A 22450-nucleotide genomic window follows, 5' to 3' on the forward strand; every position below is an offset into this window, starting at 1 on the left:
TAAAAAGACCCCCAAATATTTAAAACCCCCTTTACTCCAAATTAAACCACCAGGAATGCTTAACTCTTGTTTCGTCCACTTTCCACATATAAAAGCTTCACTTTTATTCCAGTTTATTTTAGCAGAAGATATATCTTTAAAATCTTCAAGTATTTTCATTAAAATCTCTATATCTTTTTGACTACTGACCATTACAATCACATCATCAGCATAAGCTGATAAATGAATATTACTACTAGAGCCAGGTATTTGTAACCCATTCAAATGTACTCTTATCTGCTGCAATAATGGTTCTATGGCTAAAGAATAAAGCATTCCTGACAATGCACATCCTTGCCGTACACCTCTACCAACTTTGAAAGGAGTGCATAAGCCACCGTTCACTTTCAGCAAACTCTCAACATCAGTATACAGCATCTTAATCATATCCACAAACTCTTGGCAGAAACCAAAAGCTGTTAAAGTTTTCCAGAGGTACTTATGTTCAACCCTATCAAATGCCTTCTCTTGATCCAGAGAAAGCAAAACACAATCTAAATTAAACAACTTGGAGACCTCTAGAATATCCCGCACTAAGGAAATATTATCGAAAATTGACCTCCCAGGTATGCAATAGCTCTGGTCCGGATGAATAACTTGCTCCATTACTTCTGCCATTCTATTTGCCAAAGTTTTTGAGAGCAGTTTGTAATCTGTACAAAGCAGCGACACAGGGCGCCAGTTCTTAATATCCGTTAGATCTCCTTTTTTTGGGAGGAGTGTAAGAACTGCTCGACGGCAGCTCAACGGCAGCCGCCCTCCAGCCAAGCTTTCGTTGAGCACCGCGAGCAAATCCTCCCCCAATACTGTCCAGAAAGACTTATAAAAGTCAACTGGGAGACCATCGATGCCGGGAACCTTCCCGGATTCCATGCCCTGAAGGGCCTTGTACAACTCTTCTAGGCTCATGGCCTTACTGAGTTCCGTGTTGGCATCCTCAGACACCTGTGCCAAGCTTTCAAAAAAGACATTGTCAATGTCAGGCTCTGCAACACATTCACAGCTGTACAGCTTTTCATAAAAACAAACTGCTCTCTTTCTAATATCAATGGGGTCAGATAACAACATACCAGATTCAGAGCGCAGTGCATGAATTAATCTTTTCTGTCCGTTCTTTTTTTCTAAATTAAAGAAAAATTTAGTTGGAGCATCCATTTGGTCAATATTCTGGAAACGGGACCGAACCAGCGCTCCTTGCACCTTAACCTGTTAAACTGCAACCCCACTTTGGGGCTCACAGCTGAAAACGACCTACCTGAATTAAAACAATTATAGCTCCTGAGAACAGTGTGCTACAGGCACAATTAAGGTATCTTTGGAAAGAAGACACTTGGGACTCTACTAAAAAGCAATCAGAGTTGATAATTCTCAAACAGATAAAAAATTATAATAGTTGAAATGCCTCAAAAATTATTTGCACTACACAGAATGTTGTATTATTTCATGTAAAAATATATGAAAATAGACCTGGAGGAATCCAGTTCAGTTATGGATTGAAAGCCACACGACTTATCAGTTTATATTTCAAGTTTGAGGAAGATATAATGAAAAATGTGGTTCCTGCAAGCTTTTTTCCAAGACTATGTCTGTTCCATTTCTCCCTCCGCCTGCTTGAGGCACATCCCCAGAAATAACATCTCCCAACTAAAACAATTGCAGTTGCTAAACAATTTGCACTACATGCACAATTTAGACATCTTTAAAAAGAAGACACTTTACAGTTTATTACCCAAACATTAAAGTAGAAAAAAACTTAGAAAGACAAACAGTTATAGAAGTTGAAGTGTCTTGAAGATGATTTGTGCTACAATGAACACTTTATTATTTGATGTAAAAATATATGAAAATAAGCCTGGATGAATCCAGTTAGTTAATGAATTGAAAGGCAAAAGTCTCATCAGTTTATATTTAAAATGTGACGAAGATATCATGAAAAATGGGGTTCCTGCATGCTTTTTTCTAAGAATATGTCCAGGTGCCAAGAAACCTACAGGAGACTTGATAACCTAATGTTATGAAGGGTACTGCAAGCTGTTTTAGCCATCATATATGATGCTTGAATGCTTTTTCAACTATAAAATAATAGGCAGAACCATAAGACTTTGTATTAGTGATTTATTTGTACAACAGAACTTATAAAAATATAATAAAAATGAAATATTAATAAAAAAGAGCTAAACTTCTTTGCAACTGAAAATACAACAAGTAATATAAGTATAATAACTATAAATATAACTAGTAATATAAATAACAATATAATATAAATGTATAGCTATAAAAACACACACAATTTGCAAATGTTAAAAAAAAAAACATTTACTGGCCTTTTACTGGCCGATTCAGGTCTACAACAGCAAGTGCAGATCTTGAAGAATCTGAAAGCTTTCTTCTCTTTTCTGCTGGTTGGCTGGTGCTTGGATGCCATAGCTCATCTGAAGACTCAACCTGATGCCTGTAGAATGGCAAGGAAAGGAAAGAGAATTAGCACTGCATGTCCTATTTCTGTATAGTTTGCCCATTCAATCAACAATCACACTGTCATCATTCACTCTAATTACAGGCCATCCCATGAACAATGAAACTGATGGGCAGTCGGTTAGACAGCATTCATATTGACGGCCACCTATACATTCTCACACAGCCCAAGCATCAATCTAACGGCCGGCTATACAGTGAGCATTCATATTGACGGCGGCCCATACATTCTCACACAGCCCAAGCATCAATCTAATGGCCGGCTATACAGTGAGCATTCATATTGACGGCGGCCCATACATTCTCACACAGTCCTACAATCAATATAATGGCCGGTGATACAGTGAGCATTCAACAATCACACAGATGGTCGGCCGTCCAGAACTTTTCTTTTTTCGTCAATTCGTTTTTTGTAGCATAGGGGAAAAAATGCATTTTATATATTATATATATATATATATATTTTTTTTTTTTTCTGTGTGTGCTAGAAAAAATGCTAAATATCAGTATATATATAATCTATACTGGTATATTGTAATTTTTCTAGCACACAGGAAAAACATAAAATAAATACAGTCTCAATATATATATATATATATATATATATATATATATATATATATATATATATATATATATATATATATATATATAAACAATTACATGTGTTATATATATATATGTTTTATTTACACACACATGGGGAAAAATTATTTATACTTTTTCCCCATGTGTGCTAGGAAAAATGCAAAATATCAGCATATGTATAATGCATACTGGTATATTGCATTTTTTCTAGCACACAGAAACAATAAAATAAATACATTCTCACACACATTCTCAATATACATAAACAACTACACATCAACTCACCGGTGTGTTATTGGATCAACTTCTCTGTCAACAAGCACCGTCATCGCTGTCTTGACTCTCCTCATTGGTTTTCCACATCGCTGCTTCGAGTGAGCTCAAATAAAGCATCTTCAGCACAATACAAACTTCTTTTGACGATCCATTGGATAATAAATTCCGTCCAGTTAGTAAGATTAGCAAACAGTTACTACAAAGAGACCGTCTGTACTAGCCCGTTAGCTTTAGCTGTCAGATGACGGGGAGGGGTTTGTGTGTGTGTGTGTGTCACAGTCACACAGACTTGTCTCAGCCTCTCGTGGGAGAGCGCGCCACATTCAAATGAATAAATATTCACGCCCATGTGACAAATACACACATGAGAGGTCTCGTTGGAATCGTGTGTTCATTGGCTACATTTTCTGTCAGTCATGACGATTCAATGCTTTTATTGGCTCCAGATAAACAGACAATATCATTGGATGAGCACATCATGACATCAGCCAAAACGAGTGCAATGGTTGGATATTTTTGACTATATCGCGGCTATCTTTGCATGTTTTTGAGTGGGGTTAGTTGTAGAATGTTCGTAACATTCTAAGCTTTAAACCCATGCCACTTTATGCTACCGGGAGACTGTTTTTGGTGCATTATTTTATTGCATAACAGTCTAGTATGATACTCCGCTCCGCAGAAATGCGATGTAAACAAAGGATTAACCATCAATATTACACCATTATCGTTTCGTTGGATTAAAAATGCTCTATGGGATGTTATTCAGTGGACCCTCACCTTTCCATTCATTCTGGAATTGTTTGCAGTGGATGCGTGTGTGGCTCGTAATTAGGACACAAAAGGTATGTGCTCTGTTTTTATTTATAAAATCGTTGATGTGTATTGCTTACATTGATGCAAAAATACAGCCGTTATAAGCTTTTCACTGAAAAACAGTGGTCTGTCCTCAATGCTTGAGGTTTAGACCTTTAGAATGATATATAGTTTGTCAAGATTAATGATGTTTTTTTACGTTAAATCTATTAACAAACATTACACTCGTGCTAAAAATAGCGCTTCAACCCGTGCACGCGCTCATGAACTTTAAGGAGTTTTAACCTCTAAAAGATCGCCAAGTTGAGTTTTTTTCATTAAAAGAGTTTCCAAAACATTATTCCCCCCAGTTGAATCCGACAATTCTTGAAGTTTAACTATTGACGTCTCCAAGTTTTTCATTGATTTTGATAACTGTACAGTAATATTTCGAGTATGCTGTTGACAAAACTGTTTTATTTGCACTTTACCAAAATCCCACCACTGCTTCAATGACTGGAAAGAACTCTTTGTGGCTCTAAAAGATTCCCAAAAATATTTAAAATTTTCCTTAAAATGTTTATCATTTAACAGTGAATTGTTACAATGCCAATAAGCACTATTTGGTCTTGTAAAGTTCAAAATAAAAGAACAACACACCATACTATGGTCAGAAAAACTAACTGGAACAATAAAACATTTGCTAAAAATACCACATTGATGTTTAAAACCGTAAAATCTATCCAACCTTGCTAAAGAAAAAAACATTTCCACGGGTATGAGCCCAAGTGTATTGTCTTAGACTACCATTAACATGTCTCCATATGTCACACAGTTCATGTGTTTTGATGACTTGAATAAGCTTCTTACGGGATGGCTCATGGGGCTCTATGTGATTTCTATCAATATTTTGTTCTGTACAATTAAAATCACCACCCAGAAACAAAAACTCTTCACTATTACAATTTTGCAGGGTTGAATTGAGGGTATTTAAAAACAACATTCTTTCAACTCCTGAGGTAGGGACATAAACACAAATAAAAACAAAAACATGGTTTTCAAATAAAGCTCGAACTTTTAAAAGTCTGCCCTTTATAATCTCTTCAACATCATAAGAAACCGGTTTAAAGTTTTTAGAAAATAAAATGGCGACTCCTCCACTGACAGCAGTGTTATGACTTAAAATAGAGATGCCATCCCATTCCCTTTCCCAATCTGCAGCGTTCTTTACATCACTGTGAGTTTCTTGAAGAAAAATAATATCTAGTTTTTTCTCTTTAGACATTTCATATAATGTTACTCTTTTTTTTACATCTCTGGCTCCATTTATATTCACTGAAGCAGCACTAACTTCACCCATAATGAATAAAAAACAAAACAGTAAAAACAAACCACTGATTATCATTAAATTAGCTTTTTTCACCACCATCATTACTAATTTCAGTATTGAGTTTTCCCACAATTTTTTTAAATTTCCTTATTAGTAAAAAACCCTTCAGCCATCAGACACCTTGTCCTTTCAATGAATTGCTTAAGGTCAGGAAAATATTCATTCACTCGTACTCCTCTTCTATTTTTGGTTGCTTTAAGAAAGAGTTTAATATCTTCCACTTCATAGTTTCGACTCACGCATTCACTCTGAGAAAAAGAGAGGCTAGAATCGGATTCACAATCACTCTCTGTCTCACCCTGGTCTTCACTTTCAGCTACATTTGTTTTTTTTACAGGTCTCGACTCACAATTATTCTCACTTTTCCTCCGCTTCAGCGGTACTTTAAACAGAGTGCGTTCTGTCTCTTTGTCAATGCCATCGTTCTCACTTCTGTGCTCGATCAACAGCTGTTCTTCTCCCTCGCGCTGGGAGACCTCGGACACTTTGTTTACAGCGTCACTGCCTGGGCAAGTATCCGTCAAAGTACGTCCTTCATCCAAAGACCCGGTGGACTCGGCATCATCTGCCTTTTTGTTGGACGACTTTATTACAGTAATCGCAGAATGGGGCTGATTTACCTCTTGCAGCTCTTTTGCAATCGGCTCAAGTTCAGCCCGATCTGCCGCGATCGCGTCTGACTCTTCTATGGGTTGACTTGTCGCGGGTGGAACAGTTACATAATTTATATTTTGCTCTGTTGCAGATGTTTTATCAGGGCAATCACGCACTAAATGTCCCACTTTGTTGCAACCAAAACATTTCATTTTCCCTGTTGTTGCAAACACAACATAGTCGAAATCTTCTATACGGAATTTGAACGTAAGGTCTAATTCAGCGTCATCTTTCACAATCATGTAGGCAAATCGCCTAAAAGAAACTACATGTTTCAACAACGGAGATCCGCTTCCAATTGGTATTTTTTTAATCGGAGACACCAATTTACCATAACGAGAAAGAGATTGATTTAACAACTGGTCACTGATGAACGGGGGAACATTGGATAATGTCACTTTTTTAGATGGCATTGACAAAGGGAGAACAGGTGTAAACAAACCATCAATAACAATACCACGCTCAACTAGCTCATTTGCTTTATCTACATTGTTTAAAAAAATGACATTGGCATTATTCATTTTTGAGGCTGACAGAATGCACTCATGGCCCACAACTTCTCCTATAGCCAAACAACAGTCTTCTACACTCACCGCGGACGCCACCTTCACTGCGTGGCGCCGCGTGAGTGTATTCAGACCTCGCGAAACCGGGACCGACATGCTTCCTCAAATACAGGTAGCACACGGCCCGGATTAACGCACCGCAACAACTGTTACTAACAATTAAAACAAACCAAAAAAATAGAGAAAGAGAAAAAAGAAAAAGATAGAAAAATAACAGAGGGTGAAAAAAGTCTCTAGGCACAAACAGCCACGAAAAATCACTCACACACACTCAAACAACGCTCAACACTCACCACGCGCTCTCCACACTCGCTCAGCAGACGCCCACGCATGCGCACGAGAGAGAGAGAGAGAGAGAGAGAGAGAGAGAGAGAGAGAGAGAGAGGAGAGAGAGAGAGAGACAGAGAGAGAGAGAGGAGAGAGGAGAGAGAGAGAGAGAGACAGAGAGAGAGACAGAGAGAGAGAGAGAGAGAGAGAGAGAGAGAGAGAGAGAGAGAGAGACAGAGACAGAGACAGAGAGAGAGAGAGAGAGAGAGAGAGAGAGAGAGAGAGAGAGACAGAGACAGAGAGAGAGAGAGAGAGAGAGAGAGAGAGAGAGAGAGAGAGAGAGAGAGAGGGTATGAATGTATGGAATTCCAAATTTATTAAAATAAATAAATACATAAATAAATGTACAAATAAATGTAAAAATAAATAAATAAATATACATAGAAAAGCAAAAAAACGAAAATAAATAATTATTTATACATTTATTTCCTTATTTATGTATACATTTATTTTTTTCCATATTTATGTATTTATTATTTTATTTATTTCCACATTTATTCATTTCTACATTTATTCATTTCCACATTTATTCATTTCTACATTTAATTATTTCTACATTTATTCATTTCTACATTTATTTATTTCTACATTTATTCATTTCTACATTTATTCATTTCCACATTTATTCATTTCTACATTTATTTATTTCTACATTTATTCATTTCTACATTTATTCATTTCTACATTTATTCATTTCTACATTTATTGATTTCTACATTTATTCATTTCTACATTTATTCATTTATTCATTTCTACATTTATTCATTTCTACATTTATTCATTTCTACATTTATTCATTTCTACATTTATTGATTTCTACATTTATTCATTTCTACATTTATTCATTTATTCATTTCTACATTTATTCATTTCTACATTTATTCATTTCTACATTTATTCATTTCTACATTTATTCATTTCTACATTTATTCATTTCTACATTTATTGATTTCTACATTTATTCATTTCTACATTTATTCATTTATTCATTTCTACATTTATTCATTTCTACATTTATTGATTTCTACATTTATTCATTTCTACATTTATTGATTTCTACATTTATTCATTTCTACATTTATTCATTTATTCATTTCTACATTTATTCATTTCTACATTTATTCATTTCTACATTTATTCATTTCTACATTTATTCATTTATTCATTTCTACATTTATTCATTTCTACATTTATTCATTTCTACATTTATTCATTTCTACATTTATTCATTTCTACATTTATTGATTTCTACATTTATTCATTTCTACATTTATTCATTTATTCATTTCTACATTTATTCATTTCTACATTTATTGATTTCTACATTTATTCATTTCTACATTTATTGATTTCTACATTTATTCATTTCTACATTTATTCATTTATTCATTTCTACATTTATTCATTTCTACATTTATTCATTTCTACATTTATTCATTTCTACATTTATTGATTTCTACATTTATTGATTTCTACATTTATTGATTTCTACATTTATTCATTTCTACATTTATTCATTTATTCATTTCTACATTTATTCATTTCTACATTTATTCATTTCTACATTTATTCATTTCTACATTTATTCATTTCTACATTTATTCATTTCTACATTTATTCATTTCTACATTTATTGATTTCTACATTTATTGATTTCTACATTTATTGATTTCTACATTTATTCATTTCTACATTTATTCATTTATTCATTTCTACATTTATTCATTTCTACATTTATTCATTTCTACATTTATTCATTTCTACATTTATTCATTTCTACATTTATTCATTTATTCATTTCTACATGTATTGATTTCTACATTAATTGATTTCTACATGAATAAAGATGCACTGCAAAGGTTGGCCTGATGAAATAAACCCCGCTGGTGAATCATCTGACGCCCTAATCTGATCGTGTGCTCAGTCTGAACCTTTGTTTCCCCCCCGCTCTGTTTAACCCTTAGTTTGCTGAGCTAAATGAAGACCTGCTGCTCATTACATTTGCTGGTTTCCCAACACCAGATGTTTCTGTGCGCTGCATGATACTTCCTGTTTGCCAGCTCATTCTCAAGAAGCAATTTCCAGAAAACGAGCCCTTTTGCGAGCTGTGCTTTAGAGCCGCAACAGCTGAGTCAGGAACTCATTCCCTGCCAATGCCACATTCCTCTGTGGGAATGAAGAAGGAGGAACTGCATGTAAGAAGGCGGCTTAAGAAAACTCCAGACGTGCTGAGTTGCTGGTGTTGGGAATGTGTTGCGTTTGTGTGGGGGAACAAAGTGCAAATGCTTCCATTTTGCATCATCATAAGCATTATCATTTCATTTGAATAATGTACTTGTTATCATTTCTTATATGCACTTGAGCTTGCATAGACAAAACATGATCCATGCATTCCTGTTTTTCAGTTTTTTTGGGGTTTTTTTCCCATCTACTATTTATATTTTATTTCAGCTTTATTTCAATTAATAGTTTTAGTTATAACAATAACCCTGGAAAGTATATATATATATATATATATATATATATATATATATATATATATATATATATATATATATATATATATATATATATATATATATATATATATATATATATATATATATATATATATTTATTAACTATTATTATTCATATTTAAAATACTACTTTTATCCTTATTATTTATATTACTATTTAGGTTTATTATTTATAATATTATCATTCATATTTAAAATATTACTATTATTATTATTATTATTATTTATAATATTACTATTTAGGTTTATTATTTAAAATATTACTAATATTATTATTATCATTATTATTTTAAATATTATTTTTTTAAGTTTATTATTTTAAATATTACTATCATTATTATTTTAAATATTACTATTTAGGTTTATTATTTTAAATATTACTATTATTATTATCATTATTATTTTAAATATTACTTTTTAAGTTTATTATTTTAAATATTACTATTTAGGTTTATTTTTTTAAATATTACTATTATTAATATTTTAAATATTGCTATTAAGGTTTATTATTTTAAATATTACTATTATTATTATAATCATTATTATTTAAATTTTACTATTTAGGTTTATTATTTTAAATAGTGCAATTATTATTATTTTAAATATTACTATTTAGGTTTATTATTTTAAATATTACTATTATTAGTATCATTATTATTTAAAATATTACTTATTAGGTTTATTATTTTAAATATTACTATTATTAATAATATTTAAAATATTTCTATTATTATTTAAAAAATTACTATTTAGGTTTATTTCTTTAAATATTACTATTATTATTATCATCATTATTATTAAAATTTTACTATTTTGATTTATTATTTAAAACACTACTATTATTATTATCATTATTATTTAAAATATTACTATTTAGGTTTATTTAAAAAATATATATATTACTATAATTATCATCATTATTTAAAATATTACCATTTAGATTTATTATTTTAAATATTACTATTATTATTACTATTTTAAATATTACTATTTAAGTTTATTATTTTAAATATTATTATTATAAAAATTGTTTGTTTTTATTTCTGTTGGTTTGTTTAGTTTCAGTAATTTGACAACAAGACAACATTTCTAGTTTTCTTCTCTTTTTTCATCGAATATTTGTATTTTATTTTAATCAAAAACTGTTTAATAGTGTTAATTAGTTTATATTAGTCGGGCTAATGTCTAAACTTCATATATATATAAATAAGTGCTGTTGAATCGATTAACATAAAAGCATACTATCCCACTTCCTTTTCGTGGTTAAAGGGAAAAATCCCAGATTTAAAGTTGTATGTAGCCTTTATGCCACATAATGCATCCACATGGGTATTACTCACTTCATAATTCGTGTGCAAAAGTTATGCTTAAGTTGTTTTAGCGCTCGCGGGTCTGGATCTTAAACTGGTTTGTTCAGCTGAAGAAAGCGCTCGTGTTAATGCGAGTCCAGGCCTTTGCCCTCCGAGTGAAGAAGAAGATAAAGCGTGAAAACTTCTCACTCACCCACTCCACGACTTTAACAAAACCCAGAGGCTCTTTAACGGGGCTCAGATTGAACCGGAATCCCGTCTGCATGTTTCCCGCCGACCCCGAAATCCTCCAGGAAGAAAAAGAAGGAGCTCAAGTTTTCATAAGAGAGAAAAGAGCCCAAGTTTGACAGAGTGACGTGTTTCTGTAGAAGATGCTGCTCCTCCTCCGCGAGAGCAGATCCAGATGAGAAGAGTGTGTGTGTGTGTGTGTGTGTGTGTGTGTGTTGGGATTATAGCAGACAATGCAGGGCTTTTAGTCATAGATTTGGGTTTTTTGATGCGCGCGTGAAATGAGTCCAGCCAACAATATTTCAGTCATATGATTCTCCACATTCCTGCGCTCCGTTAGAACCTCTCGAGTCTCTTAAAGGAACAGTTCACACAATCATTGAGGAAGAGGAGGTGGAGGAGGAAGAGGAGGAGGTGGAGGAGGAGGAGGAAGAGGTGGAGGAGGAGGTGGAGGAGGAGGAGGAGGAGGTGGAGGAGGAGGAGGTGGAGGAGGAGGAGGTGGAGGAGGAGGAAGAGGAGGAGAAGGTGGAGGAGGAGAAGGTGGAGGAGGAGAAGGTGGAGGAGGAGGAGGAGGAGGAGGAGGAGGAGGAGGAGGAGGTGGAGGTGGAGGAGGAGGTGGAGGTGGAGGAGGAGGTGGAGGAGGAGGTGGAGGTGGAGGAGGAGGTGGAGGGATACAATACACAGATGAAGAGTTGATGCTCATGATAAACATGGCCAACATTTAGAAAAACCAGTTGGACGTATGACAGTATTTGTGTGTCAGATACACTCCTTCAGGACTCAAACAAGTTTTGGAAAGTTTTTTTTCACAGAGTATGGCGCTGTATGATGTCATAAAGGGCGGAATTGCTCGTATACACACACAAGTGTATGTGTGTCAAGCAGATCGAGAGCAAGACTGCACACACACACACACACACACACACACAATCAACCAGAGCGAGAGCAAGACTGCACACACACACACACACACACACACACACAATCAACCAGATCGAGAGCAAGACTGCACACACACACACACACACACAATCAACCAGAGCGAGAGCAAGACTGCACACACACACACACACACACAATCAACCAGAGCAAGAGCAAGACTGCACACACACACACACACACACACACACACACACACACACACACACACACACACACACACACACACACACAATCAACCAGAGCAAGAGCTAGACTGCACACACACACACACATCAACAAGAGCGAGAGCAAGACTGCACACACACACACACACACAACCAGATTGAGAGCAAGACTGCACACACACACACACATCATCAACCAGAGCAAGACTGCACACACACACACACACACAATCAACCAGAGCGAGAGCAAGACTGCACACACACACACAACCAGAGCGAGAGCAAGACTGCACACACACACACACACACACACACATCAACCAGAGCAAGACTGCACACACACACACACACACACACACACACACACACACACACACACACACACACACACATCAACCAGAGCAAGACTGCACACACACAAAATCAACAATGTAACTAAAGAAGTGTGTGTGTGAGAGGGAAAGATCACCTTGTTCAGCTTCCCAAATAACCCAGCATTAAGGGAACAGTGGATGCAGTTTGTGTTCCCGACGTTCTACAGGTGTGTGTGTTTTGTTGGCTTTTACATCCCGTGGATGGCCGGTGTGTGTGTGTGTGTGTGTGTGCAGTCTTGCTCTCGATCTGGTTGTGTGTGTGTGTGTGTGTGTGTGTGTGTGCAGTCTTGCTCTCGATCTGGTTGTGTGTGTGTGTGTGCAGTCTTGCTCTCGATCTGGTTGATTGTGTGTGTGTGTGTGTGTGTGTGCAGTCTTGCTCTCGATCTGGTTGATTGTGTGTGTGTGTGTGTGTGTGCAGTCTTGCTCTCGATCTGGTTGATGTGTGTGTGTGTGTGTGTGTGTGTGGCTTACCTGGGGAACTCTGCCTCCAATCGAGCATCTGTGGGATGTGCTGAAGTCCGATCCACAGAGGCCAACTTACAGGACTTAAAGGATCTGCTGCTAACATCTTGGTGCCACAGCACACCTTCAGGGGTCTAGTGGAGTCCACCAAACATAACATTTCCCATGTGTTGTTGATCGACAGAAATACGAATCAAACCTGGGTTGGTATGATATTGCTTTTTATTTAAACTTTCACACTAATGTTCCTTAACACAGTTTTTAAACTCGTCGTCGAAATGAAGTGATTTGATTACTAGATTGAAGGCTAGTCGAGAAACAGTTTACTGTCCTTACAGCAGCTAGAAAAGGGAATGGTTTCATCTCGTTCGCGATCCCATACAAAAAGGAAAAGAAATGATGACATTTCAGGAAAAAAAAAAAAAAAAGGGATGGACTGTTGTCGTTTTTATGCTGTCGAAAAAATCATCGGCCATGTTTGAAATATATCCGAAGAGGGTGAAAGAAAAAGGGAGACCCAACATATACATAAAAACATTTATAATGAGCAAGGGTTGTCAATCAAACGTGTACACACACACACACACACGTGACAGAACGCAACAGATCAGGGAATTTTCTGCTGTTACAAAATGGGCATTAGATAAAAATAAGAACTAATCTCTATTATAACGCCAGCTCTCTCAACACACACACACACGCTCATATATACAAGAGAGGAGGCGCTTTGGCCACATTGGAGATTTACTCTGCCGGTGTTTATGTCCATCATAACAAAATTATGATTCTGGAGTTTTGAAACATTATACAAAATAGCAAAACCAAGCTCATCTAAAATGACTCCTGCTGTATAATAACACAAAGCTGTAGTGAATATTTAGCTTTTTTTGTTGCCTTAAATATATGAGGTTTATATTGATGGAGCATTGAAATGTTGGCAAAATTGGGGGAAATGCAAAAAGGGAAGGGTCTATTATATCTGGTTGAATTCTGACAAAAACATGTCCTGATTATATCCCCCCCCCCCAAAAAAAAAAAATCAAGAGAGAAATAAGAAATTATATTTGCATAAAGAAAATGTATCCTACTTTTAGGACTGTTAAGATTGAAAAATGTAATTTAATTTGAAATGTAATAGTTGTAAGTATGTGGTGCCTTTCATGTATGCCGATTTTAATAAATAAATAAATAAAAATCATTATATTGCAATATTTAAAAATACTGCATTTCAGTAAAAATATTTTTCACTGTTAATAATGATTAATGAGAATCACTGTTGGGAATTACAGTACAAATATAAATCTGGACAGTGAGAATAAGGAGAATTTGTGGTAATTTATACTGATTTTAATTAAAACACCCTTAGATTGCAATATTAAAAAATGCTGCATTACAGTAAAAAAATGTAACATTTTTACTGTTAATAATGAGAATGATTAATGAAAATCACTGTTGAGAATTACAGTAAAAAATTTAAATTCTGGACAGTGAGAATAAGGAGAATTTGTGGTAATTTATGTTCATTCAATTATTTTTTAAATCCTTATATTGCAGTAAAAACATTTAACATTTTTATTGTTAATAATGAGAAATACTTGAGAATTACAGTATTGTGAGAATAAGGAGAATTTGGGGTAATTTATGCTGATTTACATAAAATATTAAAAAGTACTGCATTACAGTAAAAAAACATTAAAAATTTTACTGCTAATAAGGAAAATTATTAAGGAAAATCACTGTTGAGAATTACAGTAAAAATACACAAATCTGGACAGTGAGAATAAGGAGAATTTGTGGTAATTTCGATTTAAATAAAAAACCCTTACATTGCAATATTAAAAAGTACTGCATTACAGTAAAAGATTTAACATTTTCACTGTTAATAAGGAGAATTAGTGGTAATTTAAGCTCATTTAAATAAAAAATCCTTAGATTGCAATATTAAAAATTACTGCATTACAGTAAAAGATTTAACATTTTTACTGTTATTAATGAGAATGATTAATGAGAATCACTATTGAGAATTACAGTAAAAAATTAAAATCTGGACATGGAGAATAAGGAGATTATGTGGTCATTTATGCTCATTTAAATTAAAAAAAATCCTTATATTGCAATATTTAAAAAGGCTGCATTACAGTAAAAATAGAAATCTAGACAGTGAGAATAAGGAGAATTTGTGGTTATTTATGTTGATTTAAAAAAAAGAATCCTTAATATAAAAAAATGCTGCATTACAGTAAAATATTTAGCATTTTTACTGTTAATAATGAGAATGATTAATGAGAATCACTATTGAGAATTACAGTAAAAATACAAAATCTGGACAGTGAGAATAAGGGAGAATTTGTGGTAATTTATGCTCATTTAAATAAATAAAAAACTTTAGATTGCAATATTAAAAAGTACTGCATTACAGTGAGAATAAGAAGAATTTGTGGTAATTTATGCTGATTTAATTATTTTTAAAATCCTTATACTGCAGTAAAAACATGTAACATTTTTACTGTTGATAATGAGAATCACTATTGAGAATTACAGTAAAAATAGAAAATCTGGACAGTGAGAATGAGGAGAATATGTGGTCAAATATGCTTAAACATCATGAAAATGAAATTTATTTTCTTTAAGCAAAAATAAGTTTCTCATTCAGTTCTGTAGATTTTAGGTGTGTGTGTGTGGGGGGGGGGGGTGAACCCAAACATGTCCTTGCGAGTTTCACCTTTGAAATAAAACAGAAATGACAAACACAAAGCCAACAAAAGAGAATGAACGAATCCCTCTAGTTCAGCCGTCTCCTTTGCATAAAGGAATAGATTAATCCTTTGATAAAGTGAAAACCCTACACACAACATTCACATTCAACAAACACTGAACGATTACCTTTCAGTCCTACAGTCAAGCAAAGCGAAATCTTCTGGCGGTATACGCACACATATACGTCTCCATTCCTGCAAAGACGTGTGATCAATAGCACGCTTGGTCAAATACACATTAAATAGCATGATAATTGCTCTCATCCGCCATTAGAGAGAGACATTGAAGCATAGTGGAGTCAGTAGACAGAAACATAGATCAGCTCTGTACACTGAACTGAAGGTGGAGTAACTGCGTCTCAGTGGTGGATGTGGGGTGGAGGAGCGAGGACTGATGGAGGCTCTCAGAGCAGCAGATCCTTCACTTCGCTCTCCTTCAGCTTGGCATTGTCTCTGACCTCATCGAAGGTGTACGTCTTTACAATCTTCCCGTTCCTGAACACGGTGTGCAGCAAGTCCTGCGAGGGGACAAAAGGAAACTGAACCGCTTGACGATATGCAATCCTGCCAATGGGTTAACTCTCATTAGTATGAGACTGTAAAATGAGATTCCAGGACTTCTCAAGCACTACTTTTTTGTTTTTTTAAGGACTACGATCAGAGATCGCAGCTGTGAAAATAATGTCCTGCATTTATTTATCAAAACGCTCCTCTCTAGAGTTCATTTTTCTAGCTGAGTAATGAGTTTATGGACACTGGATATGGTTTTTCTGACATTTAACATTTTTACTGTAATTAATAATGAGAATGATTAATGAGAATCACTATTGAGAATTACAGTAAAAATACAAAATCTGGACAGTGAGAATAGGGAGAATTTATGCTCATTCAATTATTTTTTAAATCCTTATATTGCAGTTAAAAGACATTTAACATTTTCATTGTTAATAATGAGAAATACTTGAGAATTACAGTAAAAAAAAAAAAAAAATCTGGATTGTGAGAATAAGGAGAATTTGTGGTAATTTATGCTGATTTAAATAAATAAAAAATCCTTATATTGCAATATTAAAAAGTACTGCATTACAGTAAAAATATAAACAATTTTGGATGTTAATAATGAAAATGATTAATGAGAATTACAGTAAAAATACAAAAATCTGGACATGGAGAATAAGGAGAATTTGTGGTTATGTTGATTTAAAAAAAAGAATCCTTAATATTAAAAATGAGATGAGATTCAAGTTTATTGTCATTACACATGTACAAGTACAATGCAAAAATGCTGCATTACAGTAAAATAGTTAACATTTTTACTGTTAATAATGAAAATGATTAATGAGAATCACTATTGAAAATTACAGTTAAAAAAAAAAATCTGGACAGTGAGAATAAGGGAGAATTTGTGGTAATTTATGCTGATTTAAAAAAAAAAATCCTTATACATTACAGTAAAATATTTAACATTTTCGCTGTTAATAATGAGAATGACTAATGAGAATCCCTATTGAGAATTACAGTAAAAATACAAAATCTGGACAGTGAGAATAAGGAGAATTTGTGGTAATTTATGTCCTGCATATATTTATCAAAATGCTCCTATCTAGAGTTCATTTTTCTAGCTGAGTAATGAGTTTATGGACACTGGATATGGTAAATTACAGGGTTCCCACTCTTTCATGAACACCAGATTCAAGGACTTTTTAAAGCAACTTTTATTTTAAATCAAGCACAATAAATACGATAAAGGTGTGTGTGTTACTGCCAATATATCAAATACCTACTGTACCTGTGTGTATCAATAATGCAGTAACGCTAAGGCATATACTGACCACTAAAATACAATTTCTAATGAAGGAAAATTTCCAATTTTACAAAATCCAATGAGGAAAGACGCTGGTGTACAAGATGCAGTTTGCAGCTCTTATTCCTGCTTTTCACATTTATTTCACACAAGTTTTAGTTCTTTTTTATAAATCATTACTTAATTAAAACATCAAAATATAGAGGTAATATTGTATACTTGAATTTTCCAATTAAATGAAAAGATATGGACGGACAAGTTAATAATAGTTGGGCATTAAAAATATGCAAAATTATTTATTAAATCACCTGTACATGTACCTTTTTAAAAATCAATTTGAAGGCTTTTAAGACCTGCACATATATATTATATTAAACATATATAATCACTGTTGTTATAACGGCCCATTTCAAATGTTTACGTGCTTTTCTTCTTTGTATTTTTTGAGCGGTGATGAAATATTGCTCTTGTAAATACTTGCCAGCATTTCAGTAATGAAAGTCTAGATCTTTAAAATGCATCCTGACAGCAAAGCGCAACCGTACGGTGGCCTGCAGTGGTCAAAAAGGATATAAACAGTGCATTTTGAAGTGATCTCATCTTGAAAACAGTGTTTTCAAGATGAGATCACTTCAAAATGCAACACAGAGATGTGGATTCGGACGGCAATTAAATGACCACACGACCTTGGTGTTTGTCTAAAAACAGTAGGTAATTCGGCCGGGGATTTTTGGATTCTGGATTCGGGCGGCAATAAAATCACAGACTAGCCCCTGTCAATGATGAAAATACCTTACGACCCCACGAGAAACAATTGCCGTCCGAATAGGGCTTTAGACAGTAGATGGCGCTTGTGGAACAGCAGAAATATATTGAAATAGCTTCCTCCTGTAACTCTGTTTTGTTCTGGCTTTGGCTGCGCATGAAGGCAAATGTTTGTAGTAGCACCAATGCTACTCTAACAAAATGCCGTTCATGCTTAATTCAAGCACTTTCAAGGACCTATGTTTGTTTTCAAGTACTTTCCAGGCCTTGAATCCATGTGTCTGAAATTCAAGAACTTTCAAGAAGCGTGGGAACCCTGAAATTAAGTCATTTGTGTGATATATGGCTTTAGTTATTGCCTTTTAATATCAAACACGTCAAGCTCGTTTCGTTTTCTTTTTCGTCCATTCATTCGTCTCATCCTCATTATATAATGAAGTAACTTCTGTTCTGTCTCTTGCCAGACGTGGTGCAGGGGAACTTTGTCATTAATGTTAGTTTTTATTTTTATTTGCAGGTTTTTAGCCTGGCGTTTTCTTCGCCACATTAAGACATCCTGTTACAGTGTTTCCCCTAGGTTTACAGCTTTGGGGGGGGGGGGGGGGGGGGGGGACCTCCCGAAACTACTAGTGTCGTGGAGCGGGAGTGTTACGGATACTCGGTGTTGCCATAGACAATAAATAAATAAATTTGGTAAATAAATATAAACAAAAAATTTTTATACATCACACAACTATTTACAACACAACAGAGGTTGGCTTAGCTTAAGTTTTTGCTCTGGATTTTGTTGCTTTTAAGAAAAAAAACCCTAATTTTTGCCCGTTTAGGTTCGTCACCTTCTCCATTGCATTTTTACATTTTTACCATTAAAGTTACTACACGCAAATTTTTTTTTTTTTTTTGGGGGGGGGGGGGGGGAATATATTTCAGGGCTCAATGCTAAGGATTTTTTTCAGGGGTTCAAATTTTTACTTGCCCTGTCAGAATTTTCACTGACCCCACCACAAAAAAAAGACAAGTAAAATAAAATAGGCCTAGTATTGTTTTTGAGCCATATAAGCATAATAAATAAGGTTATGACTCAAAAAACTAATATCCTAACTCATATATTTTTTTTATATTGTTAAAGACCGTCAGTAATAAAATAAGAACAAATAATCAAATTATGAGCAAAAGCACAAATAAATACAGCAGAACAAACACATACAAATGAAATAAACAGTTATTTTCATGTAGGTCTAAACTAGATTGTCAGGTACAAAAATAGTAATCAAATGTAAAATATCACTGCATAGTCTGCATAAAATTATATGTCACTGCATAAAAATACAGATTAATCCTTATTTAAAGTTATTCAGTCAAGAGCAGTGAGTGATTTTTTTTTTGTCTTTTGTTATCTCAATATTTATATAGCCAATGACGATATTTTCCGGCTTTCCATGTGTGTTCACTGTTATACGGTAGGGGGCGCTGTAGCGCATTTCCTGCACGAGAACAGAATCTCCTGATCAAAACACTGCCGAAGAAGCAGGAACGTGCGCTATCATAAGCAGATGCATATGTAAAATAACGTGATCATCACCATTAAACAGCGTATACATCACAACTGCCTAATGTTATTGAATGAACTGTCAACCCAGGACGAGTTCTAGGACTGAACTGAAGCTTTGGGGTGTTGATGGACTCGATCTACAGCATCTGTGTTTTGTTCATCGTTCAGACGTAACGTTAGTCCTTTACAAAAACGTGATTTTTTCAGCTTTATGCTCAAAATGTTGCTTTTTCATGAAACTTGCAACATTCAAGTGTTGATTAAAAAAATAATATATGATGCTGGAATAAAACATTGGGTCTGTTCTTTCTTTTGATATATTGCATGTTTAGATATTCTGTGGACCATTACAACTTACAAACTTGACCATAAATGCTGGCGGTGACTGGCAAATTTCATGTTTACGTTGATTTAAAAGACCTAACCGACTATGTTTACGATGATACTCAACAAGACAGGCATTTTGATATAATTTTGTGTGTATATTCGCGCGCTGTGAGACGTGTGTGTGTGTGTGTGTGTGTGTGTGTGTGTGTGTGTGTGTTGTGTTGCTGCCCTTCGCGAGTATCAAACTGAGACACTTTCTCGTCTATGAGCGCTTGGCTTGAATATTTAAATTGGCAAGGCTTAAAAATGCGCAAATGACCAGTTTCCGTGAAGATGCAGCTCTGGGAGTGTCTTTCACGCTGGCACTGAACCATTGGGCAATTCTTATTGTCGACCGTAATGACAAATATTTTTTGTCACTCATTCAGGGGGGGCGGGGAGTCGTTTTGGGAGGGCGGGGCGCCCCCCCTGAACAATGGTAGGGGAAACACTGTGTTATGCAGAAGACTTCTTGAGTTTTTCCTTATTGAAAATAATGTATTTTCACCAAATATCCTGTGTTGGAATTGACTTGTTAATAAAGTAATGTGATAAAATGTCAACCCTGTTGTCTGTGTTTCTGTATTTTGCTTAATATATTTATGTTTTTAGTCATTTTTGTCTTTTGGGACAGTGAGAAATAAACAATTGTTACTACAATTTAAAATATTTAATTGGCCCAACCTCACAGTTTCAAAGTTAAAAAAAATTAAAAACAATTAAAAAAATTCTAGTGACCGATCACATCTAAATTTTTTAGTTGGCCAAATTGAATTTCTGTGAATTAAATTGCATCAATTCACAGAAATTCAATTTGGCCAACTGAAAAATGTAGATGTGATCAGTCACTAGAAAATTTTAAATTGGAGAGGCCTGACATTTTTTACAGTGTTGTTAAGTAAATGTTTTCCATGGGCTCAACATATAATTTCTAATTGAGCCCATGTTAGCAGACTGTTGCCACAATGGATACATTTCAATTCACACGAATTAAATTTGGCCAATTTAGATGTGATCAGTCACTAGAAAATTTTGAATTGGAGAGGCCTTACATTTTTTACAGTGCAATTTATCCAGAGCCGTGCAGCTCAAGCCAAATGCATGACTGATTTTTTAATGGCGTTGAAAGAACGTACCTCTCCGTACTCCTCCAGATCCCCCTTCCCCTCTTCCAGAGTAACAAAATCTCCACTTGGTGTCCTGTGAAGAGAAAGCCGACCCTTCTTTGACCTTTTGTTGGGGTCTGCAACCGGATCTTTGAAGACGTTTACCTGTAATTAACAACATCTGTTTAATAATAAATCACACATTTTCTGAATAATGAAGGTCGGATACCAAATACCACGCACACTTAGCTCATCATAACTACAATTAAAGATGAAGCATGTCATTTCTATAATCACCAAATGCAACCGTCTGTACTTACGCCCAGTCCGTTCGTCACCACATAACTGCACTTAAAAGAGCAGTTGAGCAGATCTCGGGTCAGTTTCTGCAGCAAAGCTCCTCCCGAGCCAAACGCGATGTTCTCGATGCTCCATCTGTGCTTTTTCATGCCCTCTACAATCTGTGTGAAACAATACAAACAGGTACAGAATGAGTTTAAACTCACCAGTGGCTCATTTAGCATAGCGCTAGCATACCGTAAACACACCTCCTGTAAAGTATTGATGTCCACACCGTCCCCCTGGATGACTCTGATGTAGGGCGGAAGCACTTTATAGCCTTTAGAGTTCTCAATCGGATGAAATTTCTTTCCTAAAATCTCTAGGACCTGGAAAAAATAGGACATAATGATCATGACTTTATGTGGGATGCTTTGTAAATATGTTCCTAATACCTTCAAAATGAGAAAGGAATGCACAGAACATATGTATACACCGATCAGGCATAACATTATGACCGGTGATGTGAATAACACTGATTATCTCTTCATCAGCTGTTAGTGGGTGGGATATATTAGGCAGCAAGTGAACATTTTGTCCTCAAAGTTGATGTGTTAGAAGCAGGAAAAATGGGCAAGCGTAAGGATTTGAGTGAGTTTGACATGGGCCAGATTGTGATGGCTGGAAGACTGGGTCAGAGCATCTCCAAAACTGCA

General features: G+C 34.8%; 2 protein-coding genes across 3 annotated transcripts in view; both read right to left on the minus strand.

Annotated features, from left to right (window-relative positions):
- Nucleotides 1–11484, minus strand: part of sypl1 (synaptophysin-like 1) — a 23294-nt gene extending 11810 nt beyond the window's left edge. The window contains exon 1 of one of the 2 annotated variants that reach the window (XM_079816360.1): nucleotides 11130–11484. In XM_079816360.1, coding sequence (XP_079672486.1) covers nucleotides 11130–11201 — 72 coding nt within the window. In that variant the 5' untranslated portion in view covers nucleotides 11202–11484. The remainder of the gene's footprint in view (nucleotides 1–11129) is intronic. The other variant, XM_079816361.1, reaches the window with a different exon arrangement.
- A 2247-nt stretch (nucleotides 11485–13731) lies between these two features.
- nampt1 (nicotinamide phosphoribosyltransferase 1) overlaps nucleotides 13732–22450 on the minus strand; it is a 45196-nt gene continuing 36477 nt past the window's right edge. The window contains exons 8-11 of the mRNA XM_079818200.1: nucleotides 22004–22123; nucleotides 21776–21916; nucleotides 21486–21620; nucleotides 13732–16380 (exon numbers count right to left, since the gene is read on the minus strand). Coding sequence (XP_079674326.1) covers nucleotides 16267–16380; nucleotides 21486–21620; nucleotides 21776–21916; nucleotides 22004–22123 — 510 coding nt within the window. The 3' untranslated portion in view covers nucleotides 13732–16266. The remainder of the gene's footprint in view (nucleotides 16381–21485; nucleotides 21621–21775; nucleotides 21917–22003; nucleotides 22124–22450) is intronic.

Source organism: Gobio gobio (genome assembly GCF_949357685.1).
Source record: "Gobio gobio genome assembly, chromosome: 5".
Classification (NCBI taxonomy): Eukaryota; Metazoa; Chordata; class Actinopteri; order Cypriniformes; family Gobionidae; genus Gobio; species Gobio gobio.